The sequence below is a fragment of the Typopeltis vanoorti genome, chromosome 8 (genome assembly GCF_054136105.1).
Source record: "Typopeltis vanoorti isolate ZY-2024b chromosome 8, IOZ_Tvanoo_1.0, whole genome shotgun sequence".
NCBI lineage: Eukaryota > Metazoa > Arthropoda > Arachnida > Uropygi > Thelyphonidae > Typopeltis > Typopeltis vanoorti.
Window position 1 is genome coordinate 61,371,514 of NC_143556.1, and position 20,844 is coordinate 61,392,357.

The window sequence follows — 20,844 nt, forward strand, 5'->3', positions numbered from 1 at the left end:
TTGGTGTTTAGGGACGCTAAAGGCATGCATTTTGTTTATTAATAATTTTGAAAAGGGTAAAACAATAACCGGTTAAATAATAAAGAATATTATTTAATCAGAGTAGATGAAAAAATTCGTGAGAAAAGACCTGGTTTGCAGAAGAAAAAAATCATCTTTCATCAGAAAAATGAACCTGCCCACAAAGGAGTTTTTTTGGCAATGGGAAAATTAAGGGATCTGCACTATGAATTGTTGGAAAATCCACCCTTCCCCAGATTTGGCTCCCTCTGACTTCTTTCTCTTCCAAAAACTAAAACTCTTCCTTATTGGTCGGCATTTTTCTTCAAATCAAGAGGTGATTGCAGCTATAGAGGAGTATTTTGCAGATCTTACTGAGAACCACTACAGGGACAGGATAATGGCACTGGAGCATCGCTGGAATAAATATATTAGTCTTAAGGGAGGTTATGTTGAAAAATAAAAATAACTTTGAAATTATAAATTTGTTTAAGTTACACAGTGATCAGCATTCATATTTACGAATTTACGAACACAAAACACATGTTGAAATGATTATTTTACTTATTATTAATACAATAACAATTGACGTTTCGACCCCTGTATTGGGTCATCATTAGATAGATACATGTGTATATGAAAACAAACTACATGCTCTTTACAAAGGTAAATTGAATCTACACTGTTAATTGATCTTTTACTTAGCCTGATCTCTAGTGATAAAAAAAAAAAAAAATTTAAAAAAACTACTTCACCAGGTCTTCTCGTATTGAGATTTTTCTTTGGCTTATTCTGGTTACTATAATGGTTGCAAATGGATTCTATACATTCTTGGAATTGTGACTGTCATTTTTGTTCAGGTTAGGATTGTGTTTGAGCATTTCACATGCTTCTTTAAATTTTCTCTCGAACCAGGTTTTGGTGCAGTGTACCTTTCCAATCAATTCTGTGGTATGTCTGGAGTGCGTAGTCTGAAAGGCCGGTTTTTCTAAAAGGAGGTATTTCATGTGTCGTTTGTGTTCGTCCTTCCTAATTAGGATGGTTCGCTGTGTTTCCACTATGTATGGTAGGTTACACGTGCATTGTATTTTGTAAACCCCTGGGTGGGCTAGGTGCAGAACAGGATCTTTGGAAGAACTAAGTAGGTTCTTAATTTTGTTGGAGGTTTGAAGGTGGTTTTGATGTTGTATTTGTGTGGTGGGCTGTCTATTTTTTCCAAAATGCCTCTATGGCAAAATGGCAATGGCATTTTTGAAATCTGTTTTGTTTTTAGTGGTGTTTCTGTGGAGGATCTTGTGAATAGTTTTTTTACTGTATCCATTTTTTATAAATATATGGTTGATGATCTCGTAATCTTGGTTTAGAACTTGCTCATTTGAATAAACAGTTTGAGCTCTGTGTTTAAAGTTGCTTATAACACCTAGTTTTTGTGTTGGGTAGTGGTAAGAATTTTTGTGTATGTAATGGCCTGTGTGTGTGTGTGTGTGTAGGTTTGCAATAGACTGAGAAGGAGAGACAGCGTGAGGGAAGACGTGCGACGAGTGTGTCTAGGAAAGGAAGAGAGTTGCTTTTTTCTATTTCAATAGTGAATTGGATACGTTTGGGTTGTTTGTTCAGGTGGCTAAGGAATGTATTTAGTGCTTTGCGGCCGTGGGGCCAAATGGCGAAAATATCATTGACGTATCTGAGCCAAATTTTGGGCTTTAGGCACCCCTGATTCTAGAGCTAGTTCCTCAAAGTGTTACATATAAAAGTTAGCTATGGGTGGTGGTGGTGGGGGGAAAGCAGTGAGCCCGTGGCTGTATCTTCTTTTTGAAGGTAAAAATTGTTTTGCCACACAAAATATCCAGAGCAGTACATGGGCCAAGAGGGCCGTGATGTCTTGTGGGAATATGTTCTGTAGGAGCAAAATAGTATCATTGATCGGGACATTGGTGAAAAGGGCAGTTATGTCAAAGCTGACTAATAAATCTTGGTCATTGAGTGTGATGTTTTTAATTTTGTTTATAAAATGCGTATTTTTTATGTAGGAGGGGGAATGACCTACCAACTCCTTGAGTGTGTCTGCTAATTTCTTGGCTAAGTGTTAATTCAGGCTGTCAATTACTTAACAATCGGATGTAGTGGTGTGTTTGTTTTGTGTATTTTTGGCAGGCCATAAATTCTGGGCACACTAGCATAATGAGGTATTAGTTATTTGGTTATTTCTTCTGGCCATGTGTTAACAGATTTAATTAATTCAGTTGTTTTCTTTTTGATGCGTTTTGTGGGGTTGTAGTTTGCCATTTAGTAGGTGTTGTAGTCCGATACCAAATGGTTCATTTTTTTTATGTAGTTGTCTGATCTAAAACAACAGTAGCATGCCCTTTATTTGCTATTGTGATTATAATGTCCTTGATATTTTTTAAGGATTTCACAGCCAGTTTTTCTGTTCTGTTTGGGTTGCTGCATAGTTTTTTGTTTGAGTTTAGTATGTAAGACAACAACAAAAAAAAAACAACAAGAAAGCACAATACAATCAGGATGCCATAACAAAAGGAGCAGCCAATCACAAATCAACATCACAAGGAGCAGCCAATCATAAACTGACATCATAAGGAGCAGCCAATCATCCACAAACGAAGTTAGGGGCAACCAACCAACCACCATCGGACAACAGCCTGGTTATCAACAAATCAAACTACAACCTCACCCAAGGTGAACTGTCATTGCTGGAAAAAGGCCTAAACTATGCCATTGTGCTGAGGGCAGTAAACAAACTAGATATCATTTATCATATCGAAAGAGGTCTAAGATCCCTCCCAGGCATTTGGCCCCATTCATATGCTGTGAATGCAGTGAGTGTTAAGGACTTTAATTAAGGTTCAATATGATAAATATGATGAGTTGAATAAACCTCCAATGAGTCTGACTCCATGGAGAGTAATAATGATAGTAATATACAGTGGAATGGATAAACAAGTACATGCAAAAGCTGGCAGAATGATTTTTTTAGTAATATGGAGCCTTATCACCTTTACCTATAGAAGTTGCAACAAAAACAACCTTGGTATTTAGGGTCTAGCTACTCACTGAGGAGACCTCATAAAAGGTTGAAACCGGTCTGGGTAGTGACCCCACCCATAATGCATTGCAGTATACATCTTCTAGTGAGATGTGCTTTACATTATGGGAAAATACTAAGAATAGTGATCAGAGCTTTACTCACCTTTACAATGAGTTGCCTTGGTGTTGTAACATCTTTAGACTTGAACTTTGTTTCAGGTGCAAACTTAGTTGTTTGCATACTTGGGATTAGGAGTTAAAATAACCAAGTTTATAAAATTACTTGGTTATCCTAATATATATATATATACAGGGTGTTCGGGATAAATTTGACAGTTTCGTAAGGAAAAAGAAAATCTTCTTTGTATCTATTAAATTTAATGAATTGACAAAAAACATTACAGGCAGAGTTAATTACAATACTATCAACAAGATTTACTCAAAATAACCACCATTAGCATCGATCACAGCTTCAATTCTGCTTCGGAACCTCGAACAAGCTGATGCTACAGTCTCCCTGGGAAGGGCCGCAAAAACTGTTTTAATTTTATCCATTAACTGGGCTTTTGTATTACTGGAAGTGCGATTGGTGTCTTTTTCAACTGCCCCATACAAAATAATCCATGGGGTTAAGGTCTGGGGAGTTTGGAGGCCAAACATTTGGACTGGTGAAGTCGTAGAAATTTTCAGACAACCATTTTTGACTTTTCCCAGAGGTGTGGCAAGGGGCCGAATCCTGCTGCCATACATACGGCCTACCATTGGCTACCCTTGTTATCCAGGGCTTGACTACAGTTAACAACTCCACGAACAAAGCCCGAATTCCAATGCCAGGGTTCTTCAACACCTGTTCCTGCAGATTTGCGAGGAATTCTGCTGTACGAACGCAATCAGATCGTCTGCTAGGAATCTTTCTTCTTGCTACATCCTCGTAGTCACCATTGCAAGTCTCTAGTTCATGCCTGATTGTTTTTACTGTATTCAGGGAGCATTGGGCAGCAGTCGTAATATCCTTATTTTGATGGCGGGCACGAATCATCATGATACAAGTTATTCTCTTCCATGATTCAGGTGGGTTCCAGCTATCCATCCTTTCTGACATCTTGTATATGAATGAAGAAGGGTCCAAACTTTTCAATGAAGAGAAGTGTGTGTTAATACATGTAACTTACGGAAAAATATAATTAATTATAAATATGTCAAATTTATCCCGAACACCCTGTATACTGGAATGTAAGAATATTAGAAGTATGTTTAAAATTAAATAAAGCAGAATCAACAGTTGTAATTATTTTTTAAATAGATAATATAATTTTAACTAGAGATCTTAATGTTAGAACATGAATAAAAAAAATTAATAACAATCTTTTTCTCTCTTCTATCATCTATGTGGATGATGATGATGAGGCCGAATGAACTCTTCCTACTTCTGACTGTTCATGCAGTCCGAAGAATTCTGTCCAGTTTGGTGTTGCTTGTTGTAATTTGGTTAATAACAATATAGAAAAAATATGGAGAATAAAGAATAAACAAAAAGGACATAGAACTCATGATTATATAATATATAACTTAAAAATAATTAACACATTTTATAAACCTAAAAATAAATAAATAAATAATATACTACTTTGTAGCAAATGGAAAAGAAACAGGAGTCTCTTCCTAGATGTTAAAGTGGGGAGGACTAGAAATAGATACAGATCATTATTTAGTGCCGACAAAAGGTGTCCACCAAACTGTTACAAAAAATACAAAAAACTAAAAAAGAAACTAGAGGAACAAAATTTAAATACAAAGTAAGGCTACTAAAAGATTAAGTGTAAGAAGGTTATACAAACAGAGAATTTTTTTTTTAATGGAGAATCCACCTATGGGAGGGGTGGTCAACATATATTACACTAATACCATGGATGGGCAATGAGGATCTTATTCAGATTTGACTTGAAAAGCTGCAGGCTATACATGAAAAGCTTTGGGAGATACATGCAGCAGAAAACTGTTCCAGAGGACAGCAGTGGAAGGGATAAATGAAGAAGAAGAAGAAGAAGAGACATTTGTTCTGTGGGTTTTTGAGTTGAACAACCATGAATGGATGTTGGTTAGCTTATGCTATATGTGTTTGGATGGATTTGAAAGAGTGTTGGGTAATTAATGATGCCAATTCTGATTAGCAGTGGCCATAGAAGTAATTATAGAAGATACACGCTGTAGAGACTGAATGCCTGTGTGAAAGTGAATAGAGTAGATCAGAGAGAGAGAGAGAGAGAGAGAGAGAGGGGGGGGGTCATCAATCAATCTAACTGCTATTTTCTGTATAGAATCCAGTATTTTCAGAGAGCTCTTAGGGGCACCACCAGAGAAGTATTCAATAGTTGGGAGGATATGTGATTTGTATAGGTTAAAAGCTGTGTGGAGTTAAAATAATGCCTCGAGCAAAAGAGAAAGCATAATTTTCCGGATGCAGAGGAGGCAATATTTGTGATATATTTGTGACAAGAGAGATTTGAGGTTAGAATTATTCTGAGAAGGTGAATCTCATCTTGAATAGAGATTTGAGTATTGTCAAGGATAAGATTGGAAGAAAAAAAATCTTTTTTGTGAGAAATAATGCAGAGTTGTGCTTTGTTAGTATTGGAGTTGAATTAAATTAGAGATTAGCGTTCTGGAGGTTGTGGTGATTTGTGCTTTGCTGGGTTTGTCATGTGTCAAAAAAGAAACAAAAAAGAGTAACCACTTGAAATTCCCCAAACATGGTGTTTGTCCAGAGATGGATGACATAGGTTAGTAGATCCCCTGTTGATCAACAATATTGAATCCATACTATCAGTCATTTATTATATAAGAGTCTTCAAGCTAGCATAGGAGTTAGCTGTTGATGGTTTCTTTCTATTACTTTAGAAAGAACTGAGATGAGAGAAATTGGATGGTGGTTTGAAGATAAAGATTTGTCACCCTTATTAGGAACAGGTTGTATATTCACTAGTTTCCAGACTGCAGGATAGATACCAATGAAATAAGAAAGTGTAAATAGGTGACATAAAGTGGGAATCAACTCTGGGGCACAAACCTTTAAAACAATTGGAGGGATGCTATCGGGGCTGGGAGATTTTTTTGATATCCAGTCGAGTAAAATTTTTCTAATCTCTTTCAGGTGAAAGGTCAAACAGGGCATTGAGTTTGAGTGTTTGGAATGGTTGGGGAACATTTACCATGATCAACTATGCAAGAATTAGGTTTGGCTTTTTCTGTGGGTGATGATGCAATCGAACCATTTGGGTGTAATAGTAGTGGGAGTAGTGTTGAGCAGAAGTTATGGACAATAGTTTTGGCTAGAGTGCAGAAGGCATGACTGCTGTTTGGGCAGGATGAAAGTTTCCTGCTATTAGCACTCTAAAAATGTTTTTGATGCAGTTCTCGAGCAGTTTTCAATGTGGTGATAGTTTTCTTGTAGCTATTCTGGGCTTTAGTGTAGGTTGTATAGGAAGATAGCATTTTGGATGCAAGCCAGTTGCAGTATGCCTGATTCTTCTTTTGTACAGTCCTGGCGCATCTGATTGAGAACCAAGGCTTAGACAGGGGACGAGAATTTAGGGTATGGCGAGGAATAAATGTTTCCATGCCAATGAGAATTATTTCAGTGATTCTTTCTGCACATAGATTTGGTGCAGGTGGTTGGGAACAGTAATCTGACCAAGGAAATGAGGTGCAGAAGTTACAAAAGATCATCCCACTTGGCTTTCTGGTATTGCTATACAACATTTGTGTGTGGGTGTGGGTGGGTGGGTGTGCGTGCATGTGTGCGTGTGTTACTCCATGGAGAAGAGATATCCAAAATACCAGAGATATCCAACCACTCCTCAAAGTGTTTGAGGAGTGGTTGGGATTTTCTGGTATTCTGGTGAGCATGTGGACAATTTGTGCAAGATCATTTGTGATTGCAAAAGTCTCAGCCTCTCTATCTAGCTGGGCTCATACACCAGATGCAGGGATGGTGCCTTCTGACATGCTATTCAGAGTTGTAGGTCACTTTTATTAAGCATGGGAAGTTCGTTCTGATTCTCTGTGTAATCGTGGGCCCAAAGTGGTGACGCCTGACAATTTTCTTACGGTTTTTGAACGGAAATTTAGGATGATGGTATTATATGTTTTATTTTCTGCCTTGATGATGTGTTGAACTGAGGAAATAATGAGATCATGAAGCTTGTTGGCATTGTCTGCAGCAGGCATATTAGCTTCAAGATGCTGATCATGGACTGTTTCATGCCTTTTTTAGATTTTGTCAATTTTCTGGAAGAAGGTTTCATTGCACATGATAAGGCAATCTTCTAGGCTATCCATGTTCTTGTCAAGGTTTAGGAACTATTTAATGATAAGGAGGAACAGGAGGGGCAGAAAAATGGCTGGCTGAGGTTGCTTAGGAGTTTCAGCACTGATTCTTGAATTTTGGCACAACTGGCATGAGTCCACTGGTGACAAAAATCAACTTTTTTCCCCAATTATGTCCAGCTTGCAGCTTCAGCATTTTAAAGCTGCAAAAGGTCCATCTGTGGTAGTGACACTCGCAGTACTTTGTTGTTGCACTGTTTTGTTGCCACCATCTTTGCTTTGTGCTGAAAGCATTGCTACATGTTGGCTGCCACCTATTCTCTTATTAGATAATTATTTTAAATTATTATTTAGTAGTTACTTCATAGAAATACAGAAGAAATACAAAAAAATTAAGATACAAAAATATAGTAAAATACGAAAGAAATTATGGCATCAGCAGCATATGAAAGTCTAAGGACACAAAAAATATTATAAAAATAAAAAAATATTACATATATGGGACAATGAAATAAAAAAACAATAATTAAAAATAAAAGCTAGCCTTTAAAAGATGGTAAAGTAGTAAAAAATAGGAAGCCAAAACAGAAGATAAAATATAATAAGCAACAGCCAAAAGAGAATCCAGAGAGAGAGAGAATGTTGGGAATAATTTGCATCATACTTAGAAAAGGATAGGTACAAAACTAGACCCAATGTCTATAAAATACTAAAGCATATTAATGGCAGTACAAAAGAAACTGCAAATATAAGTTATGAAATAGATTTAAAATAATTCCTAGATTAATTTACAGATCTTTGGAGAGATAATTTTTGGCCACCAGAGGACTGCTACATACTTGTCATTGGTAAATAGCTCCAGAAAACATAAGTGCTATTTTGTTTAATAACTGGCAATTTGCTTGCATTTTAGTATAACAATGTTCATTTTTGATGGCTTAGTGTGCCTGCATGATTGTTGGCTTGGGGATTTGTTAATGATCTTTTTTTATTATATTATATTTTGAATATTGGCTTGACCAGAACCCAGAGACAGTACACAGAAGGCCTACATATTGGACAGCGTGAAGAAAAACAATGTGGGATTTAATATCCCCTTAATTTAAATAAAGTGAAGATTAAATACCGTTAATGATGTAGACCTTTAGAAAATGGTTTGATGTCAGGAGTGCAAGAAGTATGCATGGTGAAATGTAAAAGATGTATTTGTAGAGAGCCTAACCAGGACATTTAGAGTAGGTATGGATTTATAGGAAATGTAATATTTTGCTAGACTATGAGTTATCAGTGAATATGAAACAGACTGAAGGAATGAAAGAAACATGAAAGAAAGGTAAACTGAATGAAAGTTAGTGATACTGAGGGAGTGAAAGAACCCAAGAATGAAAAAACAAAGTAAGGGATATGGAAGTGAAGGAAAGTAAGAATAAAGGAACAGATGAACAGTGTGGCAGAATGAGAGGTAGCAAGACTACAGGAGTCACAGAGAGTGAAATTGCTGGAGTACAAGATTTGAAGAGAGAGTTGTTCAAAATGAAAAATGAAATGAGGAACGCAGAGTGATATTAGACATTTAGTTATAAAACAAATGAAAGAGCACAAAACAACAGACTGAAAGATAAAAGAAAAAAAGAGGTGACAAATGACTTCAGAATAGCAGTGTATGGAGATTCCATTCTTAGAGAATTGGTTAATGAGAGATTCCATAGGGTCTGTTATCCAGGAGGGAGAAAAACTAAGACAATTCATGTTTTGGATATGAGGAGGAAACCAGCAAGAGAGTTAATGGTGGTTGTGGGAACAAATGATTTAGGTGGACATCTCTCCTTATGTTAAGTATCAGGAGATTATTGAGGAGAGTGAAGGATAACAGTATAGTGGAAGGCTGTCAGTATGCTGCTGAGATATGAGAATGATGAGTTGAAACAAACCAGAATCACAAATGATATGCTAGCAAAGCTATGAAATGATGCAGTTTCTGGATGTATAGCAAGAATTTGAGGGAAGAATGGAATTATACAGATGGGTTGAATTGCATGTGAATGGCATTGGACTGAGTGAACAGGAGAAACTGTTGCTAGATGGAAGTTCAGTGTGTGATGCAAGCAAGAGATCAGAAGAAAGAAATGAAGTGAAAGATTGGGAAAGTGGAATGGAAGAGACTGAAGTGCTCAGAAATGGAAATGGTAGTAGTGCGATAGATGAAGAGAGAATGAGAATGCAAGAGAAACAGAGAAAAAAAGGGGAGGGGAAGCCTAGATGAACAGGGAGACACTTCATGAGAAGAGTGAATGTTGGAAGTAGTACTGAATGTATGTATGGGAATGATCAGCAGAAGAATGGAATGGATCAGGTTGTGAGTGGAGAAACAGAGATTGAGCAAGATATATAGGCTAATTGTTGATAAAGGTGATGGGGAAAGGATAGGTGAGGTGGGGAAACTATAACCAACTATGAAAGTTTCAAATTGCCTTAGATACTAAGTCAAGCCATCATCATCATAACACTAATTACGGGTATAGACCATACTGGTCTGTTCTGGTCTCATTATCCATCCAATATCCTTTTTTAAGGTCTATCCTGCCTTCTCTGTCCAATTGGCTTATATTTTAGTATTTGTCTAGGATGTCGGGTGTTGGCCATTCGGTTTACATGTTCAATCCATTTTTGTTTATAGTTGTTTAGTTTTTCTTCTATTGATTTTGTTTTCAGCTCTTTTTGTCAAATAGTGCAAGTAAAAACAACTCAGGGATGCTGAGGATTGTATTCTCTCAGGTCAACTTACAAAACTTTCATAGTTTCTACAAACATTCAGCTTTGCTGATGTAATTATAAATTGTTTATTTCTGAAATTTTCCATTTAATATTTTCAGACCAGGGTTGACCACGGATGATAAACCCACAGATAAGGGGCGTACAATGGTAGTGGCAGTGGTTTTGAGCCAGTGTGGTGTGAGGTGGAGCTTGACAGGAATAGATATTTATTGGTATTTATAGAGTATAGTTTTGGAATGAAGACATAGCCTTTGGGAAAAAAGAAACCAAATTTTTCGAGTTCTTGAGACACAACTATCTTAGGCAGTATATAATGGAGGGAACATGAGGACTGAAAGTTTTAGATCTGATCATTTCATCAGAGGATGTAATTGTGAGTGGGATTTTGCACTTCCCTCCATTTGGTGAGAGTGATTATGAAGTAAGCACTTGGGGTGTGGCTAGTTATATGAAGATTTCTGTGAGGAAAGGATATATATATATATATATATGAAAGTACAATGCTGGTGATTATGAGAAGCATAGGAAACAGCTTGGAGATATAGCATGGGATGAGGCGTTGAGAGGAAAGGAAATAAATGCTGCTTGGGAAATGACAAAGATATAATAGCAATAAGGAGTGAATGTATTCTGAAGTCATAAGGCTGAAGAAGGTATGTATAAAATGGATGAACAATAATGAAATCTGGAAGAAGAAGAAACACTGTGGAGGCAGCAGAAGATGAATAATGGTAATAATCAGTTGTACAAAGAGTATAAAAGAGCATGCCAGAAGCATATCCCAGTTGGGACAGCAAAAGAGCAGTATAAGCAGAAATTAGCAAATCAGGACAAATAAGACCCTTGGGAGGTCTTTCTTTCAATAGGTGGCAAGTAGAAAAAAGAATGATTATGGCAAGATGAAGTTAATGGACGAAAATGGGAGATTGGTAACTGTTGAAGAGGACATAGTCGAGATATTAAGTGAATAGTTCATCAGGGTGTTTCACCCTAAGTGTGAAATTAGAAGCACATATATAGAGAATGAAATGAGAAAAGACTTACTGGTGAGGGAGCAAAAGATATATGAGAAATTAAGCAAACTAGATGTCGATAAGGCAATAGCCTTTAAGACTAATGTGTCTTAAAGGAATTTCCATGGGGTTAGCATTGCCTTTAGCCTACCTGTTTAACAATAGCCTTGCAATAGCATAAGTCCCAAAGGAATGGAAAGAAGATAAAATTGTTTTACTTCACAGAGATGGTGATAAGTCTACGGCTACAAATTATAAGCAGATCTATATATCTGCAGCCGTAGTTAAGGTATTGGATAGTTTGGTGAGAGATAGGATACAAAAGTGGGTTGATATCAGTGGTATTCTTTGTACTTGTCAGCAGAGGTTCATTAAAGGGAGATCATGTTTTACCAAATTGCTTATGTATTATAACAAGATGATAAATGAATTGGATGAGGGAGATGCATATATAGTGGTGTGTTTAAATTTTGCAAAGGTTTCTGATAGACTGCCACACCACAAGTTGGTAACTAAACTAGTAACTGATAATTGATAACTAAAAAGTTGGCCATTATGTGGTGTATTGTATTGTATGTGTAGAGTGGTTACTACCATTCATGAAGGATAAGTAAATGTTTTATATTTTAGTTGATAATATTAGGTTAACTAAATTGTAGTTTTTGTTTTAAACGGGTGTGTGATTGAATGAGTTATTTAGTTGTAAGTAAATCTTGTACTGTACCTATTAGGTGATGAGAATGCAGCAAATGTTAGTAGAATGGACAGTATTGATAGCAGGTTGGAAAATGTCAGAATTAATGTCAAATGTGTGGCCGTGAAAGCAGAGGAGATCGAAATGGACATAAATAAAGAAATAGTACTAAGTGCAAAATAGAAAATTTTGAAGGAGGCAAGAGATTATACCATGATAAGACTCATGGTTGTGTATGAGTGTAAGAATAATGTGGTGAGGTCCTACTTATCTCTTCCACACTGTTGTATGTATTCATGGCTATAAATCCTTGTATGTTCACAGGGTCAGTTTGTCTGTTCTGAGGGATGAAAAACCGAGTTTCCAGGTGAAAACAATCCTCTACTTCTGTATCAGACCGTCTAACTAACTCTTAGTCAAAAGAGACCAGATTAAGGTTCCTCATATCATGGATGGAAATTGAACCCAGGATTTTCAAACCAAATGGATTCGTCTATACTGACTGGGCTACAGAGACTCTACTCCACAAACAAGGGAGTACTTAATGAAAGTGTGACAAAATCATGTTTCCCTGGTGCAAAAATTCACGCAATTTGGAAAAACCTGGGTTTTTTTCAAATTAATTCTCCCACACTGCCTGAGCCCCCCTCCAATTTCAACACCATCAAAGCAGAAGTATGCGCACCACAGGCAACAACATCCAAGAAAAGGTATGTGTGAATTTTCTTCTATTATGCTACATATATTTGTCTCTAAAATACATCTGCAATGCCCTAAGAATTCTTGAGTAAAAAGTCAATAACATTAAAAGGGGGCACTCCTAAACAAAAGCAGGCAAAATAGTCGTAGAAATAATAGTTTGTAAGAGGAGTAACATGGGAATTTTTTTCAGAAATAATACCTTTTTTTAAGTTTATTTTGTAATCTTCTCAGTTAAGTGTAATTAATATCTTAAAAACTTAAATCTTAAAAAATCATAAAAAGTAAGGTAAAACATAGTGCAGCAGTAATGAGGAAAAATAGAGTGTGTTGCCCTGGTATGATAATGTGGAGTGGAGGAGAAGAGCAGTGATGACAAATAAAATGGTAGTGAGAATGTGCAGGAAAAGGGGTCTGAAATATGTGGATGCATGGAGTACATTTGACAATAGACAGGAGCTGTATGCAAGAAACAGATTGCATTTGAATGCAAAAAGGCACATGCATTTGGAAAAACTATTGTCTTCTGGGCATGTGAGTGTGTTAGGACAGAGAACCTAGAATGTTGCAGGGATGGCCTATGAGAAAGTAGATTGAGAAATAAGGGAGGTATACACTATATTACAGAAACAGGAGAGTATGAAAGAAGTAATAACGGCTATAAGAAGGAAAGCAATACACTGGATTTTCTGAATACAAATTCTAGGGACACTGAATTTGTGGTATTGACTGACAGTCACTCCAAAGGTTGTTAATATAAGTGAAACTTGGTTAACTGAGGACGATATTCTAACAGGGATAGAAATCAAAGAGTACAGCATATTTCAGCAGGATGGGGAAGGTAAACTTCATGATGGAGTGTTACTCGTGATATGAGATGAATTGTGTGCTCTCAGGGTGGAGAATCTCAGTGAAAATAACACTAATGGCTTTGAGAGTATAAGAGTATAAAAGATGTGAGATGGATGTTTATAGGACAAGATATTTAGTGGGATGTTGCTACAGACCATAGAATATAGATGGTAATGAGCAGGAAATGTTTAGGAAAATTAGTTTGGCAAGTGCAAAGCAGGCAATCATTATGGGAAACTTCAACTATAGTGATATAAACTAGGCAAAGGAGACAGCATGCAGAAGAGCTTGAGCCACATGAGGATCGAGAGCTCTGGATTTGGTCACTGCATCAGAGGATTTGATTGTGACTGAGATGGCATAATTGCCCACCCTAGAAAAAATAATAATAATAATAATAATAATAAATGGAAAACTAAACTATTCATTAAACCACTTGAAAGATATGACTATGATTATTTTTTTAAATATTTAAGTTTGAATCAAGATCTGCTGTGATGATAGCTTATAAGGTAACTACAATAGATAATTCTTACTATCAAGTTTTTTAGAACATGAGCAACATGTATTGAATAAAAAAATAATAATAAAAAAGGAATGAAACCTTAAGCTTTATAGAAATTTGGGATCTTTACTAAATGTACGAAGAAACATATTTCTACACATTGATACACAGAAATAAAGAAGTTACAGTTCTGTTGTCAATCATATAAAATTACTATGTACAGATTTGGTCTCCACATTGTTTTTGAGATGGCAAAAGAGAAGAGTAACCAAAATTGTGTCAAATCTCTGCAATGCTAGGTAGACAGATTGAGAGATACATTTTGCAGAGTTCAGCCTAGTGAAAGAGTGATAAAACTGAAAGTTTGATGAAGTTGATAAGTTGATGAAAAGCTTGAACCACATTTATTAATTTTATTGTACAATGAAACCTGTGGAGAATTTATGACTAAACAAACACAAGTAATAACCACAGTAATAAGTTTTAATTAATAATATTTCATCCTAAGTATCATAGGACATCATCAGTACAGTTAATTCAAACAATACTAGGAATAACATATATATATTGTAATCATGTGCCCTAACTGTATGTTATTCCTAGTATTGTTTGAATTAACTGTACTGATGATGTCCTATGATACTTAGGATGAAATATTTACTTATTAAAACTTATTACTGTGGTTATTACGTGTGTTTGTTTAGATATTCATTAATGTAGAAAAGATTTTTTAAGGATAGGAAGATAGACAAAGAGAAAGAGAGAGAAGAGTGGAATATAAGGCCATCTCTGGAAATTGTATAATGAGAGTATGAGCAAGGAGTGATGAGGCCTTTATATGAATAATAGACAGTGAGTGGAATTCCCTGAGAGAGAGAGAGAGAGAGAGAGAGAGAGAGAGAGAGAGAGAGAGAGAGAGAGAGAGAGAGAGAGAGAGAGGGAGAGCTAAGTAAGGAACCAGTAAATCAGTTCAAGGAATGATGTATGACCAATGCTGTTTGATTTTTTGAAATTTTATTTATTATTATTTTTTTATGTAAATCCCACTCACAAAAGGTCTCTTCCAATTTTGAATCCCCTGTACACTGTTGTATCCTGAACAAGTGTTATGATATCACTATCGACAATGACGTAGTCATTGAGGCTTTTCTTATTTCTTGTGTCTTCTCTCCATGTGAAATTGTTGAAACATGGTGTTAGTAATGACTAGTCCATGTCCAGAGCAGAAGTCCAGAAAATTAGTTGTTTTCTGGAATATGTCATAGATAAAGCTCTTTATGAATATGACACTGGAATAGTAGTTGGCGAACTAAGAATAAATAACTTAGGTTTTGCTGACGATATCGATCTTCTGGCAGAAAGTGAAGAAGAATTACAAGAGATAACCAGCCATGTTTTCGGAACATTAAAAAAATATGGATTATACATAAACCTACAAAAAACAAAAACAATGATAACCTCAAAATCAGACATTGAATTCTTAAAGATACAAATTGGCAATAAGCAAATTGAGAATTAAAGAAGTTCACTTATCTAGGTAGCACGTTGAGTCAAGATGGTCACTCAAAAACCAACATTAAATACCGAATTGCTAAGGCAACCGTGGCCCTACAGAAGAACCATTGTGGGGAGATAACAGAATAGCAATCACAACCTGACTAAGACTAATTGACACCTTGGTGAATTCTGTCCTCTTGTATGGTTGTGAGGCCTGGACTTTATTGAAGAAAGATGAGAGGAGACTCCTGTCTTTCAAAATGAAAACTTACAGAAGACTTTTGCGAACTCCCTATACTGCTCACGAAAATGTCTGAAAACTGATTGATTCATTAGATGGGAGAAAAAGGGAAAATATTCTGACAGTCATCAGAAGAAGACAGATGAAATGGTTCAGACATGTGGAGAGGGCTAATGGCATTCCAAAGCAAGTACTAGAAGGAATCATTCCAGGATCAAGGGTTAGGGGCCGACCTCGATTAAAATGGACTGACAACATCAAAAAATGAACAAATTCCTCCCTTTCTCAACTGACATCAAGAACAAGAGACCGAGATGACTGGAGGAGGCTAGCAAAGAGTATCACCTACATGAATGACCCAACGGTTCATTTAGGACTATGGGAGAAGAAGAATGTGAGGTTACTGGCCTCTATACACAAGTAGCCTAGTGTTATGAAGATACTTCATGTGCAAACTTTGTTTGCTTACACTTGGATAAAGGAATAAAGAAGAATATATTTTTTGGCATCTTCAATTTCATTTAGATCTCCTGAAAACGATTAAGTTTACCAAAAGGATTTGGCCTTGGGAAAGCTTCTTCCAAGGAATGGACACATGGATATGGTTAAAACACAGCCAGAGAAAGAGAGAGAGAGAGAACCAACAGTAAGCTAAACTGCTATATTTCTGGTGGAGTGATGAGCCAAACTTGGCATAAAAAAAAAAATCATTTAAATAGCTTATGCACGAATAACACTACATATACTGGATTGTATGCAGCAACAGTGAAATGCAAATAATTACTATATTTCATGCTTTCATTAAAAACTATTTGTTTTTATTTGTATTTATTACATTCTATGAAATAAATTTTATAAGCATTCCTATTATTTTCTTAGTATTCATCTTATTATTATTTGAAATAACTACTTCTTGCAAATATATTCAGAACAAACATTATTATATTTTTTAAAATTCAGAAAATCTTTTAGCATTTTCAAAAGATTAATTTAAAGCAATAAAGAACATCATACCTTGAACATTTAATAATATTGTCTGTGTTGCATTTCCACCAGCATTCATCACCAAACAGACATAATCACCCTTGTGAAAAACTTGAGCATTTTTTATTTCCAATTTTCCATCTCCCAGTATACGAATATCATCATCCTCTACTACTAAATTTTCATTCTGATACCAATAAATCATAGGTTTAGGATTTCCCTGTAATACAGTACATGGTAAATAAGCTGTATTTCCTTTTTTGACACCCACAACTGGAAACGCATAATCAATCAGAGGAGGTACTGCAAAAATAAATAAATAAATAAATGCAAGAAAATACTTCAAAGTCAAACTTCATTTCAAACTTAATCCATATCAAACTAGAATAGTATAATTTTTATCAAGGAAAATTTGATCTTAATGAACACCATCACATTGTCAAGATGAAGAGTTTATTTTGATCAGTATTTCTTGGTATCTCTTCATGATCATTTGCAGCATAATATTGAACTGAGGTTGCCAAATGTGAATTCAAGTGATTCCTTTATACCTACTGTGATGAGAGAGAGAGAGAGAGAAACAAAATGTCATTTAGCACTAAGCCAAATCTTGAACTTTTTTCAAACCTCTAATATGATATAGAATATCAGCTACTCAGCTGAAGTCAAAATTTAACTTTGTAACACGTAAAGCTAAACTTGATATACATACTCTTTTGTATTCCAAAACTTTATTTGTTTGCTATGATATCTGGTATTATAATGCAAATAACTTGTTATGTCTGAACAAGTAGTGAGGCAGATGTACTAACTGGTATCAAGTGTAAATGTAAAATATTTTTAGAAAGGATAGACAGGATAGGAGAAGAAGGGGGGGGGGTAGTTGCTGCTAATGATATTCGATGATTTGAGTTTAGTTAGAATACAAAGCTATGATCTCACTACTAGTAATAATTTTCCATGTAGAAGTGAGTCTGAAAACATCTGATATCAGGTAGAGCTTAAAAGAGTCAAATACAAAGTGAGGTGTTGTTACAGAGCTAGCAGATCAGTTGCTAGTCAGGATGAAAAAGAAAAACCATGATGGATGCTAAACGAGTAATCATGAATGACTTTAATTATCCAAACATTGATTAGGTAGTGATAAACTCTCATGAGAAGAATGAAACTGAATTTACTGAGCAGTTGTAGAAACAATTTCCTCCAGTAGACAATTTCCACATCAGTCCACCCGGCAGCATCTGTGAATAAGCAACTCTAAACTTGTACTCCACATTTTATCATTATTGCAAGTGTTTTTCATTCAAATTAATCATTAAACGGAAATCTTAACAGTGAGTACTAAGGAGCCAATTACTTCAGCACAACCTGTAAGTCCTTATAGCGCATTAAATCAGTTATCTTTCCAGTTAAAAATCAGCCATGTGTAAGCAACCACTATGCCTACCATATGAAGCAAAGATGGCAGCAACAAAAGTTAATGATGAATGAGAACCTCATGTCTCACCAGCACAGGGCCATTGATCACTGACAAATCCACAAAGTGCCACAGCTGCAAAACTGATAATAGCAATAAAAAAGGGTGCAAGAGATGCTATAATGTGCGAGTTCTGTTGCCACTGGCTACATACTTCCTGTGCAAAAATAGATGAATGGCAGACAAGCTATTTATCAACCTCAACCAACCCTTTTTTTGTTCAATGTGCCTCCCTTCTGTAAAACAGCTCCTGAACTTAGGCAAACAAATTGAAACCCTCAAACAGCACATCAGTGCTATAAATGAAAATTTTCCTCCAAAATACGAGCACTGGAAATTATGCTCAAACTAACTGATGATCAGCACAGCAACGCAAGTTCACCTTTGCCTGCGAATGAACTCCATGACCTAATTGCATCTACAGTGCATGACTCGATGGAGGCCAAACACAAAAAATTCAATGCTGTTATTTTGAACTTTCCAAAGTAAAACAGAAAGCACTAAAAGAAGACATCATCAAATTAGCAGAAGAATGCAACATCGATTCTAAAAATATCACCAGGTGTCATTGTTTCAGACCCATAAATAAAAGAAAGGACGGAACGAACTTCCCACACCTCGTAAAAGTGACTTGCGACACACAACAAGCATATCTAAATTAATAACAGCGATCAACAACAAGTTCAAAGACACTTGTCCCCAGACGAGCATATGAGCTTGACCAGATCTAATTTGCCCAGAGGGAACAAGGACGCCAGCTTCAAACACAACTTGGAGAAAAATGTCAAAATAAAGACAACAGTTGAATCATTGATTACAAACAAGTTAAATTAGTGCAAAAATCAAGTGATGCCGCCAGCAGCCACCATGGAGGCAAGTATCCAGGTACTGCATAAGAAATATGCAAGGCCCTTGTGGTCAAACATATGCGTCACGGAACCATTTCATCAGCATCCGTGGCCTAAACCTCAACCTTAATATTGTCCACAACAACCACTATCTTCAGTCTACCAAACTCCACCTACTCTTTCTTGCAGAAACTAAAATCTCAACTCCCTTCCCAGCACAATTCATCTAAACATTATAAATCACACACTCTTTCACTCCTTTCGACAACAAGGATGGAGTCTGTGCATACATCCGCTCCGACATATCTTGCCAGAGAGCACCCAACCTAGAATCGCCCAACTCTTTGACCTTCTTTAGTTCATAATATCCTTTCCCCACTCAGTCAAATTCATTTGCTGTCTCTATCGCTCCTCTAATGCAGCCAACCAATTTGAGCACTTTAATTTCCTCTCCTTAAAAACTGATTTTCTCCAGTCACACTTTCCCAATAGCGAAATTACCCTCCTAAGAGATTTTAATGTTCACAACACCAGCTGGCTTTCCCCCTCCAGTTGTACGGATCTTGCAGGCAGAGATGCTGAAACATTTGCCATCACTAATGACCTCACACAAATAGTTCAGATGCCAACCAGAATACCTGATAACTTGAACCACTTCCCAAACACCCTAGATCTCTTCCTCACAACGACCCTTCCAAATACACAGTGATGTAGTGCCCCCCGCCCTAGGAAATTCTGATCACAATCTAGTGCTCATCTTCTCCCCATGAAACAATGCCTACACAGCCACTCACATACAAGAGTAGTTTGGCATTATAGCAGTGTCAAGTGGGACAGCCTCCATGACTTCTATGCTTCATTCCCATGGTTGGACTATTGCTTCTGGCCTTACATCCCAAACATATGCACTGAACTTATTACCAAAGAAATTCTCACCAGCATGGTTTTACAAACCCTGGTTTTCCAAAAGATATGCCAAGGCTGCACAAATGAACCAGCATACCATAACTGGCTCAAATCAAGAACTCCATCCTCCTTTATAGCTTATACTCAAGCCTGAAATAGATGAAAAAAAAAAAAAAAAAAATTAATGTAATTTCCAAAACAGAATTCGAAAGAGCAAAAAGCAGGAAACTAGCAGCCTGTCCGAACAGCAGTTGAGCCTTTTGGTCTCTCTCCAAAGCAATTGGTCATAACTTCTGCCCAATACTATTCCCACCCCTATCATACCCAGAAGGCTCTATTGCATCATCACTTAGAGAAAAAGCCAATCTCCTGGCCTTACACTTTGCTTCCAATGAATGCATAATCGACAATGGTAAAAGTCCCCCAACCATTCCAGCTTCTCAACATACAATGCCCACTATATCCTTTTGCCAGAAAGAGATAAAAGAAAAATACTGTCTAAATTAGACACAAAAAAAAGTTTCCTGGCCCTGATGGCATTCCCTCGTCTTGAACATTTGTGCAACAGAACTGGCTTCTATCCTATGTTGCCTGCATATACTGTCTTACTCCACTGGTATCTATCCCACAGCCTGGTAATTGGCCAATATTCAACCGGTTCCCAAGAAGTGAGAGAAGTCACTGCATCAAACTACTGCCCTATCTTGCTCACCTCAGTCCGGTCTAAAGTAGCATAAAAAATCATCAATTCCCAACTCCTACAATACCTTAAAGGCACCACCTAATAAATGACTGCCGGTATGGATTCTGTCGCTGCTGATCAATAGGAGATCTGCTCACATATGTCACCCATCTCTGGACAAATGCCATGGAAAAGTTTGGCGAATCTCAATTGGTTGCAACTGATATCTGTAACACGTTTGACTGGGTTTGTCACAAGGGCTCACTAAGCAAGCTGCCATCATTTGGTCTGTCTCAAGAC

The 20,844-nt window shown here is 36.6% G+C and overlaps 1 protein-coding gene across 1 annotated transcript in view; it reads right to left on the minus strand.

The window, feature by feature from the left end:
* The window catches only part of LOC150104035 (hemicentin-1-like), a 594,473-nt gene that overhangs the window by 249,271 nt on the left and 324,358 nt on the right, over nucleotides 1–20,844 (minus strand). The window contains exon 15 of the mRNA XM_090396386.1: nucleotides 16,662–16,934. Within this exon, the coding sequence (XP_090252512.1) occupies nucleotides 16,662–16,934 (273 nt within the window). The remainder of the gene's footprint in view (nucleotides 1–16,661; nucleotides 16,935–20,844) is intronic.